The sequence below is a fragment of the Bufo bufo genome, chromosome 5, assembly GCF_905171765.1.
Source record: "Bufo bufo chromosome 5, aBufBuf1.1, whole genome shotgun sequence".
Classification (NCBI taxonomy): domain Eukaryota; kingdom Metazoa; phylum Chordata; class Amphibia; order Anura; family Bufonidae; genus Bufo; species Bufo bufo.
The window spans coordinates 437748913-437775706 of record NC_053393.1 but is presented as its reverse complement, the minus strand read 5'-3'; the positions used below and the strand labels follow the sequence as shown (position 1 = coordinate 437775706).

At 45.4% G+C, this 26794-nt stretch overlaps 1 protein-coding gene across 1 annotated transcript in view; it reads right to left on the bottom strand.

Annotated features, from left to right (window-relative positions):
* Positions 1-26794, bottom strand: part of LOC121002189 (cytidine monophosphate-N-acetylneuraminic acid hydroxylase-like) — a 111579-nt gene that overhangs the window by 33461 nt on the left and 51324 nt on the right. Inside the window, exons 8-9 of the mRNA XM_040433532.1 lie at positions 24134-24274; positions 19077-19251 (exon numbers count right to left, since the gene is read on the bottom strand). Coding sequence (XP_040289466.1) covers positions 19077-19251; positions 24134-24274 — 316 coding nt within the window. The remainder of the gene's footprint in view (positions 1-19076; positions 19252-24133; positions 24275-26794) is intronic.

The following is a 26794-nucleotide window of genomic DNA, read 5'->3' as shown; positions in this document are numbered from 1 at the left end:
GCTGATAAGTTACACTTATTATAAATTGTTACAACTTTGTGAGTTTACATTGGCCATACATATAACTAACATCAATTTAAACAGTATAACTTGGGGACAAACCTATCCAAAATTCACTTGAATAGGTTCAGGGGTTTAAAAGTTAGTATGGGCCATAATCCTGAGGCAAGAGGCTGATAAAACACCACAAGTTTTTTGGAGTGTTTTAATTTCCTTTTTATTTATTTATTTGATCTAACAGTATGTCAGACAGAGAAGTGCCAAGCTCTGCACAGGGGAGTTTCAGAGTCCTAAATGTTTCTAGCGCAGGCAGAGGTCACAGCAGAGTAAGGCTACTTTCACACTAGCGTTCGGGGCTCCGCTTGTGAGTTCCGTTCGCAGTAGTGGTTGCAGTGAGAGGCCTGAGCTCCCGGTGTCATCTAGCAGTTGTGTCTTGACCAGCAACCCAGCGGTTCTTGAATGGTTGACTCGGTCATCCACTTCATCCCAAGTGACATCAGACACCCCCAGCCAAGAGTCGGTGGGTTCCTCTGACGTGACGCTTAGTTGGCATGGCCCGGGAGCAGGCCCTGTGCCCTCACCTGTTCTTAACCTGCCTCTGTCCTTTTCTGTTCCCTCAGCCAGAGAAGTATTATATGCTGTGGACTCAGCTCCACTATTCAGTGAGGACAAGCTACTAGAAGACATACAGCAGCTACTGCCCAGCCAAGATCTGGAGGAGACATCTGCTGCTTCCTCTACTAAGCGGGCAAGTAGTGATGAGGAGAGTGGTGTGGGACCTGGTGTTGTGAACGGTCAGGCTCCTGACCCAGAGATGGTTGAGGAGGAAATCAGTGATGTGCAGACAGTACTCGATGATGATGATGTAGCTGATCATACTTGGGAGCCGGGTGACGAAGGGGCTTCATCATCATCTGGAGAAGAGGGTGGCAGCTTGACCGTGAGGCAGCAGCGGAGCTAGCAATTCGCTAGCGTGGCCAGAAGTCAGCAGGGTGGCAGCAGTGGGAGGTCCAGAGCCTACCTGCCTGGGAAGTAGCAGGAGCCTACCTGCCTGGGAAGTAGCGGTGCACGGGTTTATGGAGGCAGCGGCGGTAGCAGTCAGTCAGTGCGTAGTGTTGGAGGTAAAATCACCTACTTGGCAGTGTGGCAGTTTTTTGTTAAGACGCCGGAGGAAGTGAACATGGCCATATGTAGAATCTGTGGGCAGAAGGTGAAGCGTGGCCAGGGTGCCAATGTTGGCACCACGGCCCTGCGTCAACATATGGAGCGTCACCATAAAGTGGTCTGGGAGAACCGTGGCTCCAATGTGGTGGTCCAGCCTGTCACAGCAACCGCTGCATCACCCAGTGGCACACACCCAGTTTCAGGCAAGGCTCCACCACCTCAGCCGAAGGGAGATGTCTGTCCATCCCATCATCTGCTGGTCCTGATGCTCCTGCTCCTCGCCCTCCTACTCCTCATCAGTCATTCCGGCAGCAATCGATCACCGAAGCGATTGCCAAGAGACAACAGTATGCGTGCACTTATCCAACCGCGCAGAAGCTGAACGTGCTCCTGTTTATGTTGCTGGTGCTACAGTCCCTCCCTTACCAAGTGGTGGACTCTGCACCTTTCAGAGAACTGATGGCTTGTGGTGAGCCGAGGAGGTGGAGAGTCCCAAGTAGGGCTAATTCGACACAAAAAAATCCTCAATGCAAATTTTTTGCATCGAAGATTCGTTTGTGTCATATGACCACGGAGCAGGAGTGAAGCGCTTGCTATTACTCCCGCTCCGTGGTCTCCCGCTGCGCTTGGAATACTCACCTTTCCAGCAAGGGGCCTCTGGACACTTCACAGCACGTCCATGGTCCCGCGTTGCACTGACGTCCTGACGTACGCACGCCGTGACCTGACGCGCTGTGTGACATCAGGCGCAGAACAACGCGGAACGATGGAGTGTCGGCGGCACCCCTGCTGGAAAGGTAAGTTGGTGAAACCGAGGGGATGGGGGCGCGACTAATGCCGGGCGCCCGGAGTGCACAGCGTCATAGCAACCAATGACGCTGTGCAATCTGGGTGTCAGGAGTAGCAGGGCAGCAGAGACTATGGCACAAGGGGGGAGAGCTGATGGCACAATGGGGGGAGCGCTGATGGCACAATGTGGGTTGAGCTGATGGCACAATGGGGGGAGAGCTGATGGCACAGTGGGGGGAGAGCTGATGGCACAAGGGGGAGAGATGATGGCACAAGGGCGGAGAGATGATGGCACTAGGGGAGTAAAGCTGATGGCACAAGGGGGGAGCTGATGGCACAAGGGGGGACAGATGATGGCACAATGGGGGGAGAGATGATGGCACAATGGGGGAAGAGCTGATGGCACAAGGTGGGAGAGATGATGGCACTGGGGGAGAGCTGATGGCACAAGCGGGAGAGCTGATGGCACAAGGGGGCAGAGATGATGGCACTGGCGGATTAAAGCTGATGGCACAAGGGGGAGAGCTGATGGCACTGGGGGAGTAAAGCTGATGGCACAAGGGGGAGAGCTGATGGCACTGGGGGAGTAAAGCTGATGGCACAAGGGGAGAGCTGATGGCACAAGGGGGCAGAGCTGATGGCACAAGGGGGCAGAGCTGATGGCACAAGGGGGAAGAGCTAATGGCACAAGGGGGAAGAGCTAATGGCACAAGGAGGGAGAGATGATGGCACAAGGAGGGAGAGAGGATAGCACTGGGGGAGTAGAGCTGATGATTATGGGGTGGGGGAGAGCTGATGGCACTGGGGTGGGGGAGAGCTGATGGCACTGAGGTGGGGGAGAGGTGATGGCACTGGGTGGGGAGAGCTAAAGGCACTCGGGTGGGGGAGAGCTGATGGCACTGGGGGAGTGGAGCTGATGGCACTTGGGTGGGGAAGAGCTAATGGCACTGGTGGAACGGACCCGATGGCACGGGGGGGAGCTGATGACACCGGGGGATAATGGATCTGATGCCACTGGGGAATAGTGGAGCTGATAGCACTGGGGGAAACGGAGCTGATGGCACTGGGGGGAACTGATGCAATTGGGCTGATCGCACAGTGGGGAACGAAGGGTGTTGGGGACTAATGGTAGGGGGTCTTATGAGCTTTTATAAAGGAAAACCGTCTATTAATTCATTTTTTTAATTAGAGTACTCGATTAATCGTAAAAAATAATCGATAGAATACTCGTTTACTAAAATAATCGTTTACTGCAGCCCTAGTCCCAACCTGTCATTTCTTTGCCAAAAAGGCAGTACCAGCTATGCACACACATGTAGAACAGAAGGTGGGCCAGTCCTTGAGCCTGTTGGTGTCTGCCAAAGTGCACGGCAGCGCTAACTACGGTCAGAGACAATAGATGTAATTTACGGCCCACTGGGTGAATGTGGTTCCTGCATAGCCACACCAGCAACTTGGCCAGGTGACACTGCTTTCGCCTCCACGTTCTTATGCAGTTGGTCCTGCACAATGTCCACCTCTGCCTCCTCATCCTCCACCATGCCCTCAGCCTCCACTGCAGGTACAATTCACAGTGCCCCTCCAGCAGGGCACGGTGGTGTCACGCTGTTGTGCACCTCGTTTGCCTGGCCGAACTGAGTCACACAAGGGAGGAACTGCTCCGTGTCCTTCATCAAGAAATTGTCACGCCTTGCCCTGTGAATGTGCGGAGGTCTGTCAGACTGGCTGCACATGTCTGACTTCTCTGTTTGTTTTGATTTGGGTTTGAGCTGGATCCACCTTCCCTCAGGTGTACCGGGTTTCATTGTTAGTGAGGCTATTTATCCCTTCTTCCCCCAGTGGCCTATGCGGGTTATAGTTCTTTCCTGTGAGCTCTGGCTGTGTGGTGGATCGTCTGCTCCAGCTCTGCTCAAGATAAGTCCTCTCCGTTATTTCCCTTTGTGTGTTTTATCTAGGCCTCTAGGACGCTTCCTCCTGGTTTGAAGAAGCAGGTTGCCTCTTCCTTTTTCCCTGCTGCTTAGGGTTTGCCCAGGGTGTTTAGGTTTAGGCACAAGGGCATGTGCATATTCACCATAAGGGTATGCACATGGGCACAGCAGTTTAGGGAAAGTTTTTAGGGATCGCTAGGAAGTGATCCTTTTCTCCCTAGCTTTTGGGCCTAGTCGTTTGTTCTGTTTGTCTTCCTGTGTTTGGTTATTTCCCCGCTTACCTACATATCGTGACATTATAACCCGCCCAAAAAACTGTCATATCCCTGCTGTTGGAGGCTATGGATGCCTTGATTGATCGCATGCAGGGATTATCGCTGGAGGTTTCTGATCTCCGCAGTTCTGTTGCACGGTGTCAGAATGCTCTGGCGTCTGGCGCCGTTGGAGAAAATCAGGTCTGCTTAGAGCCTAAAGTTGCCCTCCCTGATAGGTTCTCAGGGGGTGGTGATGACTTTATTCGGTTCAGGGAGTCCTGCAGGTTGTATTTTCGTCTGCGGCCAATGTCATCTGGTGACGAGAATCAAAGAGTGGGGATCATTATATCTTTGCTCAAAGGGGACGCGCAGTCCTGGGCTTTTTCTCTGCCAACCGGTTCACCATCCCTCCGGTCGGTGGATGAATTTTTTTGAGCCTTGGGCTTGATTTATAATGACTTAGACCGGGTCTCTATGTCTGAATCTAAGCTGCACAGTTTTTCACAGGGAGCACGTACTGCGGAGTCTTATTGTGCAGAATTTAGAAGATGGGCAACTGACTCGGGGTGGAATGATCCTGCCCTCTGGAGTCAGTTTTGTCAGGGGCTATCTGAGAGGTTGAAATATGCCCTTCCTTTTCATGAGTATCCCGATTCATTGGAGGTGGCCATGTCTTTGGCAGTGCGGCTTGATAGGCGTCTTAGAGAGAGGTATAATATTCCTCTCGAGTGGGGGGTCCCGTCTGTAAGTAGATCCGTCCCACGGGGTAATATGACTTTTGAATCTGGGGCAGGAGAGGAGCCTATGCAGTTGGGCCAGGTTTCCTTTCGCTCAGATGATAGGGATTTTAGGAAGCTTAATAAGCTACTGTATGTTACTTCTGTTGAATACAAGGTCATTTTGTTTGTGCGTGTCCTTTTCTTAAAGCTCAAAGCAGTAATGAAAAACTATGGAGGTATTCACATAAAGAGTAGAAAAAACTTCCCTGACTCTTGGTAGTGTGAATGGGGAGTCTGAGCAAGCAAATATGCATTCTCCCTGCAATACCCATTTCCTCCTGCCTGCTATGGTGGCGCTAGATTTTGAGGTATTTGTTGACAGTGGTGTGGGGGTAAACCTTATTGATTTTCAGTTCCTCCAAAATCTTGGTTTTAGAATTATCACTTTAGATATACCAGTGTTTGCTATTGATTCCTCCCCTCTCTCACAAAAGAGTCTTACTCTTTTAAGTCTTGCATTCAGTTAAGGGTGGGTGATTCACATGTTGAGTCCATTTCTTGTTTTGTTATGAATGGCTTGCCTGCTCCGATGGTTCTGGGTTTACTGCGGTTGATAAAGCATAACCCTACTATTGACTGGCAAACAAGACAAATCAGCAGCTGGAGTGAATTTTGTTTGGACAACTGTCTTTGTGCTTCTATCTCAGGGGTGTCAAATACGGTCCTTCCTCAGTTTCTCTCCGATTTTGCGGATGTATTCTCGGAGGGTGGAGTTCAGGAGCTTCCCCCCCATCGAGAATATGATTGTCCGGTCAATCTCATCCCTGGAGCTAAACTGTCAAAATCTTGACTATACAACCTTTCGCAACCCGAAAGAGAAGCTATGCGGAAGTATATTGCAGAGAGTTTGGCAAAGGGACATATTAGACCATCTAAGTCCCCTGTGGCCGCCGGCTTCTTTTTTGCAAAAAAGAAAGACGGATCACTTAGACCGTGTTTAGATTTCTGGGAATTGAATCTCATTACGGTCCGTGATCCGTATCCCCTTCCTTTGATTTCTGATCTATTTGATCAAATTGTCAGAGCCAATGTGTTCTCCAAGTTGGATTTAAGAGGAGCTTATAATCTGATCAGAATTAAGGAAGAAGATGAGTGGAAAACGGCCTTCAATACACCCAAAGGTCATTTCGAGAATCTTGTCATGCCCTTTGGTTTAACTAATGCGCCAGCGATCTTTCAGCGATTTGTCAATGATATTTTCCATCATTTAGTGGGAAGGTTCATTGTTATTTACCTTGATGATATACTAATTTACTCACCCGATTTGGAGATCCATCAGGATAACGTGAGACAGGTGTTGTAAATCCTTCGGGAGAATAAATTGTATGCAAAATTGGAAAAATGTGTATTTGCTGTCCAGGAGCTACTGTTTTTAGGATACCTGCTTCCTGACTCTGGTTTTTGTATGGACCCCGAAAAGGTTCGGGCGGCCTGAGAATCAGAAAGCTCTGATGCGGTTTTTGGGTTTTACCAATTATTACAGAAAATTCATCTTGAATTATTCCACCATTGTAAAACCTTTGACAGATATGACTAAATAAGGCGCCAACTTTTCTGTCTGGTCGGATGAGGCATTACAGGCCTTTTCTGCTATTAAGAAATGTTTTGCGTCTGCTCCCATTCTGATGCAAAGTGTTATATCTCAGCCGTTCATCGTGGAGGTTAATGCATCAGAAGTGGGGGTCGGACCAGTTCTGTCGCAAGGTCCATCCCCTAGCAAATGGCGTCCGTATGCTTTTTTCTCCAAGAAACTCTCGGCCGCTGAAAGAAATTATGATGTAGGAGATAGAGTGTTGCTGGCCATTAAATTGGCCTTTGAGGAATGGCGTCATTGGTTGGAGGGGGCTACTCATCATATTACGGTATATACTGACCACAAGAATTTGGCTTACCTGCAGTCTGCTAAGCGCCTGAATCCTAGACAGGCTAGATGGTCACTGTTTTTACTAGGTTCAATGTTGTGGTCACCTTTCGCCCTGGGGTTGAAAACGTCAAGGCAGATGCGTTGTCACATAGTTTTCCTGGGGGGAGTGATTCGGAGGATCCCGCTCCGATTTTGGCTGATGGGGTGGTGGTTTCCGCTCTGTACACCGAGTTGGATATGGAGGTGTTGGGGGCCCAGGATGAGCCTCCTGATTCTTGTCCTCCAGACAAGTTGTTTGTTCCTGCTGAACTGCGATACAAGGTGTTCAAGGAACATCATGATACTGTCCTTGCGGGACATCCTAAAAGCAAATCCACCATAGATCTTATCTCCCGGAGATTCTGGTGGCCAGGTGTCACGGATGGTGTTGCAGAAAGCTGGAACTTATAAATAAACATCCGATCCCAAACTAAGGAGCATAAAGGTGACCCCTATAAAACCCTAAGAGCTCACCCTGACTGCTAAGCACATACAAGGGTCTCAGAGGTAGACGATTGCATGCCCTCGTACCTAGACAGTGTGACACCTGAAAACCCTATAATAGTGAGGGGACACGACCACCGGCTCCCTGCACTTAATACGGAGGGAGTCAGGGTCACCTAGAATCAAGCCAGCAAGGAAACACAATACATGAAAGGACTTATCTGAACAAGCAGCAACAGAAGTCTCCAACAGTGAACACTCCAATCCAGGAAGTATTATAAACCGCAAAGTGAGGCAGTATGGGAGGGAAAGAGGATTAGTCTAAATAGGTGACACCTGGGAGAAGGAAATGAGATGACAAAGTGAAACCAAAACAAAGAACATCATGCAAGAGGTAGAAAAGGACGTCTGTCAGACCTTCTCACAGAAGTGGCTGTGACAGTACCCCTCCCTCTACGGGTGGACTCCGGACACTCAGAACCCACCTTCTCAGGATGAGACCTATGGAAAGCCTTGATGAGACGAGTGGCCTTAATGTCCGCCACTGGGACCCACATCCTCTCCTCAGGACCATAACCCTCCCAATGAACAAGGTATTGGAGAGAACCACGGATAATGCGAGAATCCACAATCCTAGAGACCTGGAATTCAAGATTACCATCAACAAAAATCGGAGGAGGAGGCAAAGAGGAGGGTACAGTGGGTTGGACATAAGGTTTTAATAGGGACCTATGAAAAACATTATGGATCTTCCAAGTCTGAGGAAGATCAAGACGGAAGGCAACGGGATTGATGGCGGACAAGATCTTGTAAGGCCCAATAAACTTAGGACCCAACTTCCAGGAGGGTCCTATTCTTTGTAGACAACCACACCAGATCACCCACATTTAGGTCCGGACCAGGCACACGTCTCTTATCCGCCACACGCTTATATCTCTCACTCATCCTCTTCAGATTACCCTGAATCTTTTGCCAAATAAATGACAAAGACGAGGAAAATCTCTCCTCATCAGGTAAACCAGAAGAATACTCTCCAGAGAATGTCCCAAACTGTGGAAGAAACACATATGCACCAAAAAATTGAACTTATCAGAGGACTCCTGGCGACGGTTATTTAAAGCAAACTCAGCAAGGGCCAAAAAAGAATACCAATCCTCCTGATTCTCCGCCACAAAACAGCGCAGATATGTCTCCAGATTCTGATTGACGCGTTCGGTCTGACCATTCGACTGCGGGTGAAAAGCAGAAGAAAATGACAACTGAATCCCCAAGCGAGAACAGAAGGCCTTCCAGAATCTGGAAACAAATTGCGTGCCCCTATCAGAAACAATGTCTGAAGGAATGCCATGCAATTTAACAATGTGATCAACAAACGCTTGCGCCAACGTCTTAGCATTGGGTAACCCAGGAAAGGGAGTGAAATGCGCCATTTTGCTAAAACGGTCGACTACCACCAGAATCAAAGTCTTCCCCGAAGAACGAGGTAGGTCCGTAATGAAGTCCATGGACAGATGCGTCCAAGGACGGGAAGGAATTGGTAACGGGAGGAGAGAACCCGATGGCCGTGAATGAGGGACCTTGGCACGAGCACAGGTCTCGCAGGCTGCCACAAAACCCTCAACCGTCTTACGAAGAGCCGGCCACCAGAATCTCTGAGCAATGAGATCTACTGTGGCTCTACTCCCCGGGTGCCCAGCAAGGACAGTATCGTGGTGCTCCTTAAAAACCTTGTGTCATAAAGCGAGAGACACAAACAACCTCCCAAGAGGACAAAGACCAGGAGCCTCTGCCTGGGCTGCCTGAACCTCTGCCTCCAAATCAGGATAAAGAGCAGAGATGACCACCCCTTCAGCCAAAATGGGACCCGGGTCTTCAAAGTTCCCCCCTTCCGGAAAACAACGTGACAGGGCATCCGCCTTCACATTTTTAACCCCAGGGCGGAACGTGACAACAAAATTAAACCTAGAAAAGAATAAAGACCATCTGGCCTGTCTCGGGTTCAGACGCTTGGCTGATTCCAAGTAGGCCAGATTCATATGGTCGGTAAACACGGTAATAGGGTGTGTGGCTCCCTCTAGCTAATGGCGCCATTCCTCAAAAGCTAATTTAAAGGCCAACAACTCCCTATCTCCCACATCGTAATTTCTCTCTGCGGAGGAGAGTTTCCTTGAGAAAAAGGCACACGGTCGCCATTTGGCAGGAGAGGGACCCTGAGATAAGACCGCACCCACACCCACCTCAGAAGCGTCCACCTCAACAATAAATGGTAGAGAGACATCAGGTTGTACCAAAATTAGAGCGGAAGCAAAACTCTCTTTGATACTAGAAAAAGGCCTTAAGCGCATCTACCGACCAGGAGGAAAAATCTACCCCCTTTTTAGTCATATCAGTGAGCAGCTTAACAACAGAGGAATAATTCAAAATGAACTTTCTGTAATAATTGGCAAAACCCAAAAACCGCATCAGCGCCTTCTGATTCTCAGGAAGCTCCCAATCAAGCACAGCGCGGACCTTCTCAGGGTCCATGCGAAAACCAGAAGCGGAGAGAAGAAAACCAAGAAATTGAATCTCCGGAACTGAAAACACACATTTTTCCAGTTAACGTACAATTTATTCTCCCGCAGAATGAGCAAGACCTGACGTAGGTGGTCCCTATGAGTTTTAAATCAGGAGAAAAAATCAAAATGTCATCTAGATACACCAGTACAAATTTCCCCATTAAAATGATAAAAAATGCTGTTCACAAAATGTTGGAAGACGGCCGGAGCATTCATCAAACCAAAGGGCATAACCAAATTCTCAAAATGACCCTCAGGGGTATTGAAGGCCGTCTTCCATTCGTCCCCTTCCCTGACCCTGACTAGGTTGTAAGACCCTCTTAAATCCAACTTAGAAAAAACTTTAGCCCCAACAATCTGGTTAAACAGGTCTGGGATCAGAGGAAGCGGATATGGGTCACGAATTGTGATACAGTTCAGCTCCTTGAAATCCAGACAAGGTCTTAAAGAACCATCTTTTTTCTTAAAAAAAAAAAAACAGCGGCAACAGGTGACTTCGAGGGTTGGATGTGTCCCTTTCTCAGGCTCTCAGAGATATAAGTACGCATAGCGACTCTTTCAGGTTGGGAGAGATTGTATAAACGTGATTTTGGCAGCTTGGCGCCTGGGATGAGATTAATAGGGCAATCGTACTCCCGGTGAGGGGGCAGCTCCTGGACATCACTCTTGGAAAACACATCCGAAAATTCAGAGAGAAAAGATGGTACAGTCTTGGTAGAGACCTCTGAAAGAGACGCCGTAAGGCAATTCTCTCTGCAAAAATCACTCCAACCCTTTATTTGCCTTGCTTGCCAATCAATGGTGGGGTTATGCTTAGTGAGCCAGGGTAGCCCCAACACTAGAGGAGTAGGTAATCCGCTTAGGACGAAACATGACATATCCTCAACATGAGCGTCAGCCACAGTCAAACGGATATTGTGAACTATGCCCTTTAACGATCTTTGAGAAAGTGGAGCGGAATCGATAGCAAAAACAGGTATATCCTTTTCCAAAGTGCATACCTGAAAACCATGTATTTTAGCAAATTGATTATCTATGAGATTGACAGCTGCTCCACTATCTACAAAAATCTCACAAACAATTTTCTTGCTATCTAGCGCCACCCTGGCAGCTAGGAGAAAACGGGAACTACAAGCAAACGGCAAACCTTCAATTTCCGCATCAACCTTGCCAATAGTAGCAAATGGAAAGTTTTTAGAGGGTTTTTTTTCTTTTTGTTTCTTTATTACCCTCAGAAAACTCCCTGAATCTCCTAGAGGGGCAAACATTAGCCAAATGATTTATACCCCCACAACAGAAACAAACCCTCCTCTGAGAGCTGAATCCTCTACTATGAGAGGCAAGCAAACCCAGCTGCATGGCCTCCTGCTCAGAGGGGATTGAGAGAGACTGAGGCCCCTGCGCACTGAATGAGACCGCCCCACTGTCCTTGGACTGAATATGACAGGAAGGAGTGGTATCTCCTCTCTCTCTAAGACGCCTGTCAATACAAACAGCTAGAGACATGGCAGACTCCAACGAGGCAGGTCTCTCATGAAAAGCAAATGCATCTTTCAATCCCTCCGAAAGACCATGGCAAAATTAACTTCGGAGTGCAGCATCGTTCCAACCAGTATCAGCTGCCCATCTCTGAAATTCAGAACAATATATCTCTGCGGACTGTTTACCCTGGCATAAAAGACGCAGTTTAGATTCAGCCAGAGCAATACGATCCGGGTCATCATATATCTTCCCCAGGGCTACAAAAAATTCATCCACCGATCGGAGGGGCCGTTCCCCCACCGACAGCGAAAAGGCCCAAGACTGAGCGTTATCCCTGAGCAGCGAGATGATGATCCCAACCCTCTGCTCCTCATCACCAGAGGAATGGGGAAGTAGGCGAAAATGGAGTTTGCAAGCCTCTCTAAAGCGGACAAAATTCTCACTACCCCCGGAGAACGTATCCGGAAGCGAGATCTTAGGCTCGGAACAAACTCCATGAATGCAAGCAGAACCGGTCACCTGAAACTGAGACACAGTTTTACGGAGATCTGCTACCTCCAGTGAAAGACCTTGCATGCGGTCAATGAAGCGGAAACCGGATCCATGCCTAAGACGGTTATGGTGGTTTATAATGTCACGGATGGTGTTGCAGAAATCTGGAACTTATAAATAAACATCCGATCCCAAACTAAGGAGCATAAAGGTGACCCCTATAAAACCCTAAGAGCTCACCCTGACTGCTAAGCACATACAAGGGTCTCAGAGGTAGACGATTGCATGCCCTCGTACCTAGACAGTGTGACACCTGAAAACCCTATAATAGTGAGGGGACACGACCACCGGCTCCCTGCACTTAATACGGAGGGAGTCAGGGTCACCTAGAATCAAGCCAGCAAGGAAACACAATACATGAAAGGACTTATCTGAACAAGCAGCAACAGAAGTCTCCAACAGTGAACACTCCAATCCAGGAAGTAGTATAAACCGCAAAGTGAAGCAGTATGGGAGGGAATAAAAAGGAAAGAGGATTAGTCTAAATAGGTGACACCTGGGAGAAGGAAATGAGATGACAAAGTGAAACCAAAACAAAGAACATCATGCAAGAGGTAGAAAAGGACGTCTGTCAGACCTTCTCACAGAAGTGGCGGTGACAGCAGGGTTGCGCAAGGGTGTGGAGGGTTATGTGACAGCTTGTGAGACCTGTGCACGCACGAAGTTGGCTCACACTCGGCCTTCAGGATCCCTTCTTCTTTATCCATCCCATCTCGTCCTTGGACGCATTTGTCCATGGACTTTATTACCGATTTACTGAGTTTCTCTGGGAAAACTGTGATTCTGGTGGTAGTGGACCGCTTCAGTAACATGGCCCACTTTGTACCGTTACCTAGCTTGCCCAATGCCAAAACTCTCGCTCAGGTTTAACATTGTGGAACTACATGGCATTCCCTCTGATGTAGTGTCTGATAGGGGGACGCAATTTGTTTCCAGGTTTTGAAGGGCGTTCTGCTCTTGCCTGGGAATTCAACTGTCTTTTTCTTCGGCTTTTCATCCCCAGTCGAATGGTCAGACAGAGCGCACTAACCAAAAACTGGAGACCTATTTGAGGTGTTTTGTTGCCGAGAACCATAATGACTGGTCCTCGTTCTTGTCTCTAGCCGAATTTGCCTTAAATAACCGTAGACAGCAGTCCACTGATAAGTCACCATTTTTTGGCGCATATGGTTTTCACCCACAGTTTGGTATTTTTTCTGGGACTGGATGTTCTGTGATGCCAGAAGAGGAGAGATTCTCTTCCGCCTTGTCATCTATCTGGCGGAAGATCCAAGTTAACTTGGAAAAGATGGGTGAAAGATATAAACGGGTGGCTGACAGGAGATGACTGGTCCGGACCTGTGTGTAGGTGATTCAGTGTGGTTGTCCACTAAAACTGGGGTCCAAGATTTATTGGCCCTTACAAAATCTCTGCGATTGTCGACCCTGTAGCGTTTTGTCTGGATCTTCCGCAGACCTGGAAGATCCATAATGTGTTTCGCAGGTCTTTATTAAAGAAATATGTGGAACCATCTCCATTGCCATCTCCCCCTGTCCTGGTGGATGGCAATTTGGAGTTTGAGATCTCTAAGATTTTTGACTCACGTGTTTTTCGGGGGTTCCCTTCAGTTCCTGGTGCACTGGAAGGGATACAGTCCCGAGGAAAGAATGTGGATTCTGGCTACTGATGTCAGTGCTTGCCACCTGGTGAGGGCCTTTCACAGGGTACACCCGGATAAAGTTGGTCCGGGGTGTCCGGAGGTCACCTGTAGAAGGGGGGGGGGGGTAATGTCACACCTTGCCCTGTGAATGTGCAGAGGTCTGTCAGACTGGCTGCAAATGTCTGACTTCTCTGTTTGTTTTTATTTGGGTTTGAGCTGGATCCACCTTCCCTCAGGTGTACTGGGTTTCATTGTTAGTGAGGCTATTTATCCCTCCTTCCCCCAGTAACCTGTGCGGGTTATAATTCTTTCCTGTGAGCTCTGTATGTGTGGTGGATCACCTGCTCCAGCTCTGATCAAGATAAGTCCTCTCCGTTATTTCCCTTTGTGTGTTTTATCTAGGCCTCTAGGGAGACGCTTGCTTCCTCTTGGTTTGGAGAAGCAGGTTGGCTCTTCCCTTTTCCCTGCTGCTTAGGGTTTGCCCAGGGTGTTTAGGTTTAGTCACGAGGGCATGTGCATATCCACCATAAGGGTATGCACATGGGCAAAGCAGTTTAGAGAAAGCTTTTAGGGATCGCTAGGTGACCCTTTTCTCCCTAGTTTTTGGGCTTAGTCGTTTGTTCTGTTTGTTTTCTTGTGTTTGGTTATTTCCCCGCTTACCTACCGTGACAGAAATCGAATCCTGGCTTTCTCCGCGACAACTCAAAATCGGAAAAACATGGTGTCTGTGCTGCCTCAAGGAGGGCTCAGACATGCGCTCTGCATGGCACATGTGTTCAATCTGGTTGTCAAGCGGTTCCTGAAGTCTTCCACCCAACTACAAGACATCCTACAAATGGCCAGGAAACTTTGCATGCACTTCAGCCACTCGTACAACGCAAAGCACACCCTCCTCGAGCTGCAGCGGCAGAACAGCATCCTTAAACATAGGCTGATACGCGATGTTTCCACCCGTTGGAATTCCACCCTCCATATGTTGGACCGACTGTACGAACAGAGAAAGGCCATAAACGATTTCTTGATGATCCAAGCGGACAGGAGTACTCTCCTGTGTAACTTTGATGTCAGTCATTGGCAGCTCATGCGTGACACCTGCCGATTGCTCAGGCCCTTTGAGGAGACCCTGTTATTTGTCAGTCACCAGGACTACGGGATGAACAACGTCATTCCACTGCTTCATGTCCTAGAACAGATGCTGGTAAATCTGGCTGGTCAGGGGACAGGAGATGTGGCGCCTAGATCTCAAGGCCTCATAAGCCCTGTGAGGTCTGAACTGGAGGAGGACATTGAAGCACAAGCAATGTGTAGCAAAATGGGTGGTTTTGCCACACGGGTGACAGGAGAGGAGGAGCAGGAGCAGACAAAGGATCTACAGGACGATGAGGAAGAGGAAGCAGAGGACCCAGACACACCGTGGCAGTATGCACTGGAGATAGAGGCAGATCCAAGTCACTTGCACATATGGCCCGATGCATGTTTACTTGCTTGCGTAGTGACAGCCGAATTGTCACCATTTGGCAGAGGGATGACTTCTGGCTTTCCACTTTGTTGTACCCTTGCTTCTGGTCCAATATGGGGGCCTTTTTTACACCCGCTGTGAGGGAGGACAAACTGAACTAATATAGAGACATCCTATGTAGTCATTTGGCCGCTGCCTATCTGCGCCATCTCCATCCTCTTGCAGGTCTGACCGGGGGGCCCTCTGCGCTCACGTTTCTCTGCCATGGCTGCAGGGGGTAGGAGTTCCAGCTCCATCAGCAGAAACTTGAGTCTAGAGTCGCTGATGAGAAGCTTTCTTCACCCGCCTTGTAAAGAAACTACTCACCAGCAGCAGCATCTAGATCTGGAGCAGGACCTGAACCAGCAGGCGGTGGCATACTTGGACAGCATCCTGCCACCCCAAGTTAAAGATCCGCTGGACTACTAGGCAGCCAAACTGGATTTGTGGCCGCAACTAGCAGAGTTTGTCCTGGAAAAGCTGTCTTGCCCGGCCAGTAGTGTGGCAACAGAGCAGGTGTTTAGTGCGGCGGGAGCCATAGTTACCCCAAGAAGAACTTGCCTTTCCACCCGAAATGTGGAGAGACTGACTTTTGTCAAGATGAATCAGGCATGGATCAGCCAGGATTTCCACCCACCAATGCCTGATGCATCAGATTAGAACCTCCATGGTGCCACACTGTCACGATCCCTCCCGTAACAGTGGTTAGAAGATCTGAGAGACTTGCATCACGTGAGGTTATCTGCCAGCCTCTCGGTTTCACTTAGCATTGTTTCCTAGGCTTTACGGAGATGCTGGTTCGTTCATCTGGGAAGGAACAAGTGGTCTCAGACCCTATCACTACGCCTAGGACTTTTCAGGGTATCTAAGGCCTATGTATACGGTGTATGAATATTCCCACCTTCAGGGTCTATTTATACTGACAGGAGTCTGGCCTTGGTTTAGGGTTTTCCTAGGTGGTGAACTTTTCCATTCCCTAGCCGTGTTGCCTAGTTTCGGGTAATTTTCCTTCTGTTGTCATTCTGGTGTTCCTCCCCATCTCCTACATTGTGACACACACCATCACTTTTACTATTACTTTTACTATTCTACTATTCTGATGCTGTCACCTGCCTGATGCCACACATCTGATGCCAAGTGCTCCTTCTTTCACCCACCATCTTCAGCGGGTACTGGTATTGCCACCCACCTCCACACTATGTCTCCTTGTCACTCTGTGGCCTCTTGATGCTGCTGCCACCTCCACACTATGTCACCTTGCCACTCTGTGGCCTCCTCATGCTGCTGCCACCTCCACACTATGTCACCTTGCCACCCTGTGGTCTCCTCATGCTGCTGCCATCTCCACACCATGTCACCTTGCCACTCTGTGGTCTCCTTATGCTGCTTCCAGCTCCACACTATGTCACCTTGCCACTCTGTAGTCTTCTGATGCTGCTGCAACCTCCACACTATGTCTCCTTGCCACTCTGTGGTCTTCTGATGCTGCTGCCACCTCCACACTATGTCACCTTGCCACTCTGTGCTCTCCTAATGCTGCTGCCACCTCCACAATATGTCACCTTGCCACTCTGTGGTCTTCTGATGATGCTGCCACCTCCATACTATGTCACTTTGCCACTCTGCGGCCTCCTGGTGCTACTGCCACCTCCACACTGTCACCTTGCCACTCTGTGGTCTTCTCATGCTGCTACCACGTCCACACTATGTCACCTTGCCACTCTGTGGCCTCCTGATGCTGCACCACCTTCACACTGTCATTGTGCCACTCTGTGGCCTCCTGATGCTGCTTCCACCTCACCACTATATCATAGGGCCACTCTGTGGACTTTTCATGCTGTTCCTACCCTCCCCATGACTGGGCCACTATTTTGCCTTTCGGCCGGGCTGACATCATCATTTATTTGACCCTTCTTCTGATCTGTCAGAAGGAAGGAAAAATTAGATGCACAACAGATCCTGTCTGTGTAGCAGCTGTAAGGCCTGTATGGTCCCATCAGAATTGGCTTGTGATTTGCTAGCCAAAAGTAAGAGTGCCATGCAAATATTCCATTCATGTGTCATCTCTGTTTTGGATCCACTCCTGATTTCTTTGACATTAGCAATACTGATGGATTACTGACCAAATGCTGACCGAATGAAGGCGGATGCTCAACAGATAGGATCCATTTTTTGGGGGTTATTGTTTTGACGGATCAGAGGAAGGGCAAAATAATCAGTGACATCAACACAAAGTTGCTGCTGACACCCTCTCCCCTCTGTCGGGTGGCTCTTCTTGTATAAGCGTTTAATAGAACAGGTTCTATAGACATCTATGTGGCGTCATCTGACAACAGTGTAAAAGGAGTGCACTCCTTCTTGGCGCTAACATCGACCTGTAAGGCTGAGTCCATACTTGACTTATTTGGTCAGTTTTGGCCCCCTAACTGCCCAAATAAGTGAAGTGTGCAGTGATTCTAAGAGCGACGCCTGTCATCTGCATGTCATACGGCTCACAGTATTATTTCACTACCAAAATAGACTCCCTATGTGTGTTACTGCAAGGCACAGTGTTCCACACCACTATAAAGGCTCTCTGCAGCCAGGAAATAGCTGTTTTTTTTTAACGAAGCGCCGCAAATATATTCGGATCGAACTGAATTTTTTCAAAAAAATTCGGCGAACCGGCGAATCGAACAATTAGCAGATTTATTTAACCAATCACTGGTAACAGGAGTCATCCCAAAAGACTGGAAATTAGCAAATGTTGTGCCCATTCACAAGAAAGGTAGTAGGGAGGAATCGGGCAACTATAGCCCAGTAAGCCTGACATCAATAGTGGGGAAATTAATGGAAACCATACTTAAGGAGAGGATTGTTGAACATCTAAAATTCCATGTATTGAAAGATGATAAACAGCATGGGTTTACTTCAGGGAGATCATGTCAAACTAATCTTATTGATTTTTTTGATTGGGTGACAAAATAATAGATGGCAGAGGTGCAGTAGACATCGCTTATCTAGACTTTAGTAAGGCTTTTGATACTGTCCCACATAGAAGGCTTATCAATAAACTGCAGTCTTTGTGCTTGGGCTCCCATATTGTTGAATAGATTAGGCAGTGGCTGAGGGACAGACAACAGAGGGTTGTAATCAATGGAGTATATTCAGACCATGGTCTTGTTACCAGTGGGGTACCTCAGGAATCTGTTCTTGGACCCATATTGTTTAATATCTTTATCAGCGAAATTGCAGAAGGCCTCAATGGTAAGGTGTGTCTTTTTGCTGACGACACAAAGATTTGTAACAGGGTTGATGTTCCTGGAGGGATACACCAAATGGAAAAGGATTTAGGAAAACTAGAGGAATAGTAAAAAATCTGGCAACTAAAATTTAATGTTGACAAGTGCAAGATAATGCACCTGGGGCGTAAAAATCCAAGAGCAGAATATAAAATCAGTGATACAGTCCTAACCTCAGTACCTGAGGAAAGGGATTTAGGGGTGATTATTTCAGAAGACTTAAAGGTAGGCAGACAATGTCATAAAGCAGCAGGAAATGCTAGCAGAATGCTTGGGTGCATAGGGAGAGACATTAACAGTAGAAAGAGGGAGGTGCTCATGCCGCTCTACAGAGCACTAGTGAGACCTCATTTGGAGTGTGCGCAGTACTGGAGACCATATCTCCAGAAGAATATTGATACTTTGGAGAGAGTTCAGAGAAGAGCTACTAAACTAGTACATGGATTACAGGATAAAACAAAGGTTTAAAAGTAATATCAGGAAGTATTACTTTACTGAGAGAGTATTGGATGCATGGAATAGCCTTCCTGCAGAAATGGTAGCTGCAAAAACTGTGAATGAGTTTAAGCATGCATGAGATAGGCATAAGGACATCCTTCTTATAAGATAGGGCCAGGGGCTATTCATAGTATTCAGTATATTGGGCAGACTAGATGGGCCAAATGGTTCCTATCTGCCGACACATTCTATGTTTCTATGTTATAGCTGATAGTCATAGAAAATAAGCCTGCATTTGATCATTTAACATATAAACGAGTGTAATGAGTGTGTTAGTAAATGGCATACTTTATTTTATGTGCTTACCCTGACTACAAGATTATAGTCTTTAAATCCAGCCCAGGTAAAATATTCTATAACCCAGGATGGGTAGCTGAAGATCTCATCTTTAAATGAAACGGACATGGCATCTAGGTATGTATCAATGTCCCAAGACTCTTTAAAGATTTTTGTTCCTGGAGGCATTTGAACAATTCCATCTCTGAAAATAAAAATAAACTTGATATTTTTGCATATATTCGTAATGTGCAGGTTTACAATATAATTCAGAATTACTCTCAGCAGAATCAGAAATATGGTTAAACATTAACACTGGGCAATATAAGGACATGAACATACAGTAAATGTTAACATATATAGAAATTATAGTGACAACTATGGGTTTTTCTTTTTATTGATTTAATTTAATAGTTTTAGACATTTTAACATTAAAGTCAAATGGTCTGATCTACAATACCAGATACAGCCCATGGACAAAATGTTTAGTTTCTAATCTCAAAAAAACACTTTCTAAGATATTTTCATAGATTACTAAATGTATCTGTGAAACAGTTGGTTTTATAGCTGGACTATAGAATCCCCAAACAGGCGCCAAGCCATGCAGCTCCTACCCACTGGCAGGCATGTTATTATAACTATCGGAAATTTGTAGCCCCTGTTCTCTATAGGGCAACTTTTCTAGGGGATTTTCTTTTTGTCCTATTTGGCTCCACTGAATGATGGGATGACTTTGGGTTAACACTTCCCAATCCCCCCATTAAGTTTTTTCTTTTTCCCTATTTTTGGCCCCATTTGTGTTTGATGTGCTCAGTATACTTTAAACTCAGCAATTTGGTATTCAGTGTACTCAGCATATTTCTTTACTCAATATTTTTTTGTACTCAGCATCTTTGTACTCAGCATATTTGTTTATCCAGCATTTTTGTGCATTTGGTCTATTATGTACTCAGCATACCCTAAGTTTGTCCGTTTCCCCTGATGAGTTATTCCAATGAAACGTGGCACGTCGGGAACTTCTATTTAGGGTGCATTAGGGATTTTGCCCTGGGCTAAGGACAGGTATCCAGATGGGGTCGCCGTTTTCGGGGCGAGTGCTCTGTATAGATAGGTAGGGCAATCTCAGTCCCTCCCCTTACTGTAGGGTGATATAGGGCGAGCTGTTCCTGTAACCGTCTTGACACCAAAAAATAAGAGCCACCCGTCCGCTTGCCTGTTTTGCAACTATGAATATTCAACCTGCCCAGCTGTATACAGACTACGTATCCAAGTGAGCACACCAAGGAACAATTTTTTTCCATTGGGGTTCGTGAATGATCTACATCCTCTGAAGGACCTACTACGTTCGGACTGGTGAGATTGTTCCTTTTTATTCCCCTCCTATCATGATTCTATGGACCTTACAATACTGCATAGTGTGCTACAACCTGCTACAGTTTAGGTGATTGTTTATATAACTGTGATTTGTATGTCTTTTTGGTGTGGCGCGATTTTTATGTTAATACTAGTAAAGATTAGGTTTTAATTCCCTATATCGCCCTGTTTGGGGATTCTATAGTCTAGTATTGGGAGTGCATAGGAGAGGCACCATCAGTCTCTCTTTATCTACTGTTTTTCTGGTTTTATAGCTGCCAAAAACTCCAATAAAGAATGTCTTCATTTTGAAAGCAAAAATCTTTGTAAAAAATGTCAGTAAAAAATACTCTGTGATATGTAATATCAAAGAGGGGAAGAACTTGTATATAATAACCTGTACATATGGAGGAAAATCAAGGGGAAAAGTTACATGGATAGGGAGTGAAGGGGTGCAGGGAAATAGCAGGATTTCCAAGAAGAAATAGGAAAGGAAAGAAAAAACAGGAGATGAATATACACAAAGAAGTCCTAAGAGGGTATTGACTCAGAGTTGATTGCAGGGCTCAACAACCCTGGACCCCAGACCTTATTAAACTTAGTAGGACACCAGCAAGAATGCAATATTATAGTTTTTCCTTTTCAATATATGCAATATATTAGCCTACCGCTAAACTACCTATCGTGTGTGAACACAGTCCGATAGGTGCTGAGGAGCGACTCATAGCCAAGCTCCTACATACCTCCATAGTAAGATCACTAATACAATGAGAGGGAGGAGGAGGCTGTGAGCCCCACCTATAACAGGCCATGTGACACAGGCTACCAGGTGCACCAGAATGTTACCAATGACAAGCATTAGCACATTCAATACATGTAAAGAAAAATCACTGAATAAAGTGGCCTAAATGGTAGGAAATGCTCAACCCCAAACACTGTAGTGTGTTTATAATCAAGGGAGCAATTCCTCCGCAAGTGATCCGTTGCTAATGGCAATCCCCAGCAAAAATGCATACAATGGAGGATGCCGGCAGCGGACCACATGCACCACAAAAACATCCTACATAAGAAGAAGTAGTGTGTGGATGAAAAACTGAAAAAAGGTGCACCACAATAATATGCGACTGACCTGTAGCCTGTTTCAGATGGCCTGTTATAGGTGGGGCTCGCAGCCTCCTCCTCCCTTTCATTGTATTAGTGATCTTACTATGGAGGTATTTAAGAGCTCGGCTGTGAGTCGGTCCTCAGCACCTATCAGACCGTGTTCACACACGATAGGTAGTTTATAGCGGTAGGACCCACGCCACACTTATATCCCTTGATGGGATGCGCAGGGCTCCGATATGTTCCTGACTGAAATATATTGGCTAAAGTCTCAGCTTTTAACATCAGCCTGAGGGTCTAGTCAGTATGGTCAGTCGCATATTATTGTGGTGCACCTTTTTTCAGCGATTTCTGAAAAAAAGTCCTTCCCAACTCCAATCAGGCAGATGAAGATGAAGCATCACTTTTAAGGGAGGGCCATCTAAACATTGCAAACAATAAACTATAGGGTCTGTCTATTAGTTTTGCAATTAATGTTGCAATTAAAGTTTAGTAATTAGCATTGTTTGTTTTAAAAAAAACATTTAAGAAAAATGCTAGTATAAGGAGAACAGCAGCAAGTGAACTACTGTAGCTGCTGTTGTTGGATCTTATATTTATTTAATTCTAGTTATGATTTCTATAACTATCCAAAAAAGCCTGGTTCATTAGAACTTGAATACATTAGATAATAATGCCACTTCAGGGCTCCACCAATAACCAATTACTTGTCTTAACAAATTAGCTATTCTTTCCCAGAAGCTCCCCAACCCAGAGCAGTGCCACCAGACATGCATCGGTGTCTCAACCTCTTTAGCACATTGTCAGCAAATAGGGTAGGTCTGTTGATTTATTTTGGACAGCCGATATGGCGTATAGTACCACCTATATAGCAGTTAACTTGAAGCTTCCAAATGATTGATACATTTGGATGTGGCAACACTAAGTGTAAATATATATCGCCACTGCTCCAAAGTAAAGGAGTGTTTCAAATCCAATTCCCATTTAGATTGGAATGGCAATGACTCTCGAAAGTGTACTGATAGGATAGCCTGATAACTTTTAGACGGCCCTCTCTTAAGTAGAGTCGAGTTGGAAAAAAAAAATCTTGAAAAGGGTCATCGGAGGCTCAGGTGGAAGATGTCTCACTTGAAGATATTTGTAAAAATCCTTTTTATCAATTCCAAACTTTCAATTCCAAACATAATGGAGAACATGCCTATTGCTGATGTGACATATCCCATATACTTACAGTAACCAGGACATTAGTTGCCCAACATGAGTAATCTACTAATCTCCTCAACGTGGTAAAGTAGTCATGGCTGTTGAGTGGTGGGAGAAATGGTCCATATTTATAAGATCACACAGGACTTGAGATATCCTTACAAGGCGATCATTGCGGTTTGCATTTCTTTTCTTTTCTATCTCTGGATCCATTATTCTCCAATTTCCGTTACTACCTTTTCCTACATAATGATTGATACACAACTAGATCCTAGGTGTGGGATGCCTAAGGTTTCACTGACAACACTGCTGTAACTTTACTAGGCAATCTGTGTTTGTTGTCAAGTTATCTCTTGTAATACGGTTTTGACTTATGTTTTATTGTTACAAAAATCAGTAAGTAAAAAAAACAACATATACTATAAAATATTAGTCAGGCACTCGCATCATTTGTGCACCAGAGAGCAAAAGAGCACGGGTAATTGATATGATTAATTGTATTTTATTGACACTATACTAAATAAAAACGCATGCGAAAATTCAGAAAAAATAAACTTCTAGGTTAGAATTTAAAAAATGTAAAATATAAAAGGAATGATGCACTTTATATGTGGCACATGTAATTGCATCTGTTCTCTGCCAGATGGTGCCGTTCTTCAATAGGCATGTATTGCTGGTAAGTACAAAAGTTATTGCGTCTATTCACCACCAGATGGTGGTGTTCCACAATACCTTTTGTACTTACCAGCAATACGGCACGATCTGGCGGAGAACAGATGCAATTACATGTTCCACATGGAAAGTATTAGAGTTTGAAAGACTGTATTATTTCTTTTATATATTTATTTTATATTTATACTGTATAAGGGTCCATTCACACGTCCGTTTTTTCTTTCCTGATCTGTTCCGTTTTTTGCGGAACAGATCAGGACCAGATCTGGACCCATTCATTTTCAATGGGTCCTGTAAAAAAATCGGACAGCACAATGTGTGCTGTCCGTTTCCGTTGTTCCGTTCCGCATGTCCGTTTAAATATAAAACATGTCCTATTCTTTTCCTGAAAAATCGGATCCTGGTACAATACAAAGTCAATGGATCCGCAAAAAACGGATGACATACGGATGTCATTCCGTATGTCATCCGTTTTATACGGAATCCGTTCCTGGAAATTACATTTTAATTTATTTTTTTTTTTAAAGAAATCCAAACAACTTTATTTGCTTATTGAAATTTATACATGTTTCAGTTTTTTGCGGATCCGCAAAAAACGGATGACATACGGATGACATACGGAAACATTTTCAGGAACAACGGATCCGCAAAAAACGGACAGAAAATCGGATTATAGAAAAATACTGACGTGTGAATGTAGCCTAAGGCTGGATAATCTTTGTAATATAAAGAAATAAAAATAGTATAATAATCACCTATCAGCTGGGTCTTTCAGTAACCTCCCCACATCCAGTATGTCTCCTGGCTTCGGGGTCCATGTAATGACATTTGATACTTGATTAATAAGTTGATTTAATGTTGCAGCATCATTCTTCAAGTTGGTTTCCTTAATGTATCTGTTTTGAAAAAAAAAATCTGATCTATATTCATATACAAGCAGCACCACTTCTTAAATCACTTTTTTTAGCAGTCATCTCATTATCACCACAGGCATAATTACAATGACAGATATCCCATATACTCTGTATATCCTCTCTCTCTCTCTCTCTCTCTATCTATATATATATATATATATATATATATATATATATATATATATATATACAGTGGGATGCGAAAGTTTGGGCAACCTTGTTAATCGTCATGATTTTCCTGTATAAATCGTTGGTTGTTACGATAAAAAATGTCAGTTAAATATATCATATAGGAGACACACACAGTGATATTTGAGAAGTGAAATTAAGTTTATTCGATTTACAGAAAGTGTGCTATAATTGTTTAAACAAAATTAGGCAGGTGCATAGATTTGGGCACTGTTGTCATTTTATTGATTCCAAAACCTTTAGAACTAATTATTGGAACTCAAATTGGCTTGGTAAGCTCAGTGACCCCTGACCTACATACACAGGTGAATCCAATTATGAGAAAGAGTATTTAAGGGGGTCAATTGTAAGTTTCCCTCCTCAATTTTCTCTGAAGAGTAGCAACATGGGGGTCTCAAGACAACTCTCAAATGACCTGAAGACAAAGATTGTTCACCATCATGGTTTAGGGGAAGGATACAGAAATGTGTCTCAGAGATTTCAGCTGTCTATTTCCACAGTTAGGAACATATTAAGGAAATGGAAGACCACAGGCTCAGTTCAAGTTAGGGCTCGAAGTGGCAGACCAAGAAAAATCTCGAATAGACAGAAGCGAAAAATGGTGAGAACAGTCAGAGTCAACCCACAGACCAGCACCAAAGACCTACAACATCATCTTGCTGCAGATGGAGTCACTGTGCATCGTTCAACCATTCGGCGCACTTTACACAAGGAGATGCTGTATGCGAGAGTGATGCAGAGGAAGCCTTTTCTCCGCCCACAGCACAAAAAGTGCCGCTTGAGGTGGGCTAAAGCACATTTGGACAAGCCAGCTTAATTTTGGAATAAGGTGCTGTGGACTGATGAAACTAAAATTGAGTTATTTGGCCATAACAAGGGGCGTTATGCATGGAGGAAAAAGAACACAGCATTCCAAGAAAAACACCTGCTACTTACAGTAAAATATGGTGGTGGTTCCATCATGCTGTGGGGCTGTGTGGCCAGTACACAGACTGGGAATCTTGTCAAAGTTGAGGGACGCATGGATTCCACTCAGTATCAGCAGATTCTGGAGACCAATGTCCAGGAATCAGTGACAAAGCTGAAGCTGCGCCGGGGCTGGATCTTTCAACAAGACAACAACCCTAAACACTGCTCAAAATCCACTAAGGCATTTATGCAGAGGAACAAGTACAACGTTCTGGAATGGCCATCTCAGTCCCCAGACCTGAATATAATTGAAAATCTGTGGTGTGACTTAAAGATAGCTGTCCATGCTCGGAAGCCATCAAACCTGAATGAACTAAAGATGTTTTGTAAAGAGGAATGGTCCAAAATACCTTCAACCAGAATCCAGACTCTCATTGGAACCTACAGGAAGCGTTTAGAGGCTGTAATTTCTGCAAAAGGAGGATCTACTAAATATTGATTTCATTTCTTTTTTGTGGTGCCCAAATTTATGCACCTGCCTAATTTTGTTTAAACAATTTTAGCACACTTTCTGTAAATCCAATAAACTTCATTTCACTTCTCAAATATCACTGTGTGTGTCTCCTATATGATATATTTAACTGACATTTTTTATCGTAACAACCAACGATTTAGGCCTCCTGCACACGACCGTTGTGTGCACCCGTGGCCGTTGTGCCGTTTTCCGTTTTTTTTTCGCGGACCCATTGACTTTCAATGGGTCCGTGGAAAAATCGGAAAATGCACCGTTTTGCAGCCGCATCCGTGATCCGTGTTTCCTGGCCGTGAAAAAAATATGACCTGTCCTATTTTTTTCACGGCCAACGGTTCGCGGACCCATTCAAGTCAATGGGTCCGTGAAAAATCACGGATGCACACAAGATTGTCATCAGTGTCCGTGATCCGTGTCCGTGATCCGTGTCCGTTTTTTCCTATCATTTCAATGGCAAACTTGACTTAGATTTTTTTTTCATTTTTCATGTCCGTGGATCCTCCAAAAATCAAGGAAGACCCACGGACGAAAAAACGGTCACGGATCACGGACCAACGGAACCCCGTTTTGCGGACCGTGAAAAAATACTGTCGTGTGCAGGAGGCCTTATACAGGAAAATCATGATGATTAACAAGGTTGCCCAAACTTTCGCATCCCACTGTATATATATATATGTATACACAGTACAGACCAAAAGTTTTCTTTATTTTCATGACTATGAAAATTGTAGATTCACACTGAAGGCATCAAAACTATGAAACACATGTGGAATTATATACATAACAAACAAGTGTGAAACAACTGAAAATATGTCATATTCTAGGTTCTTCAAAGTAGCCACCTTTTGCTTTGATTACTGCTTTGCACACTC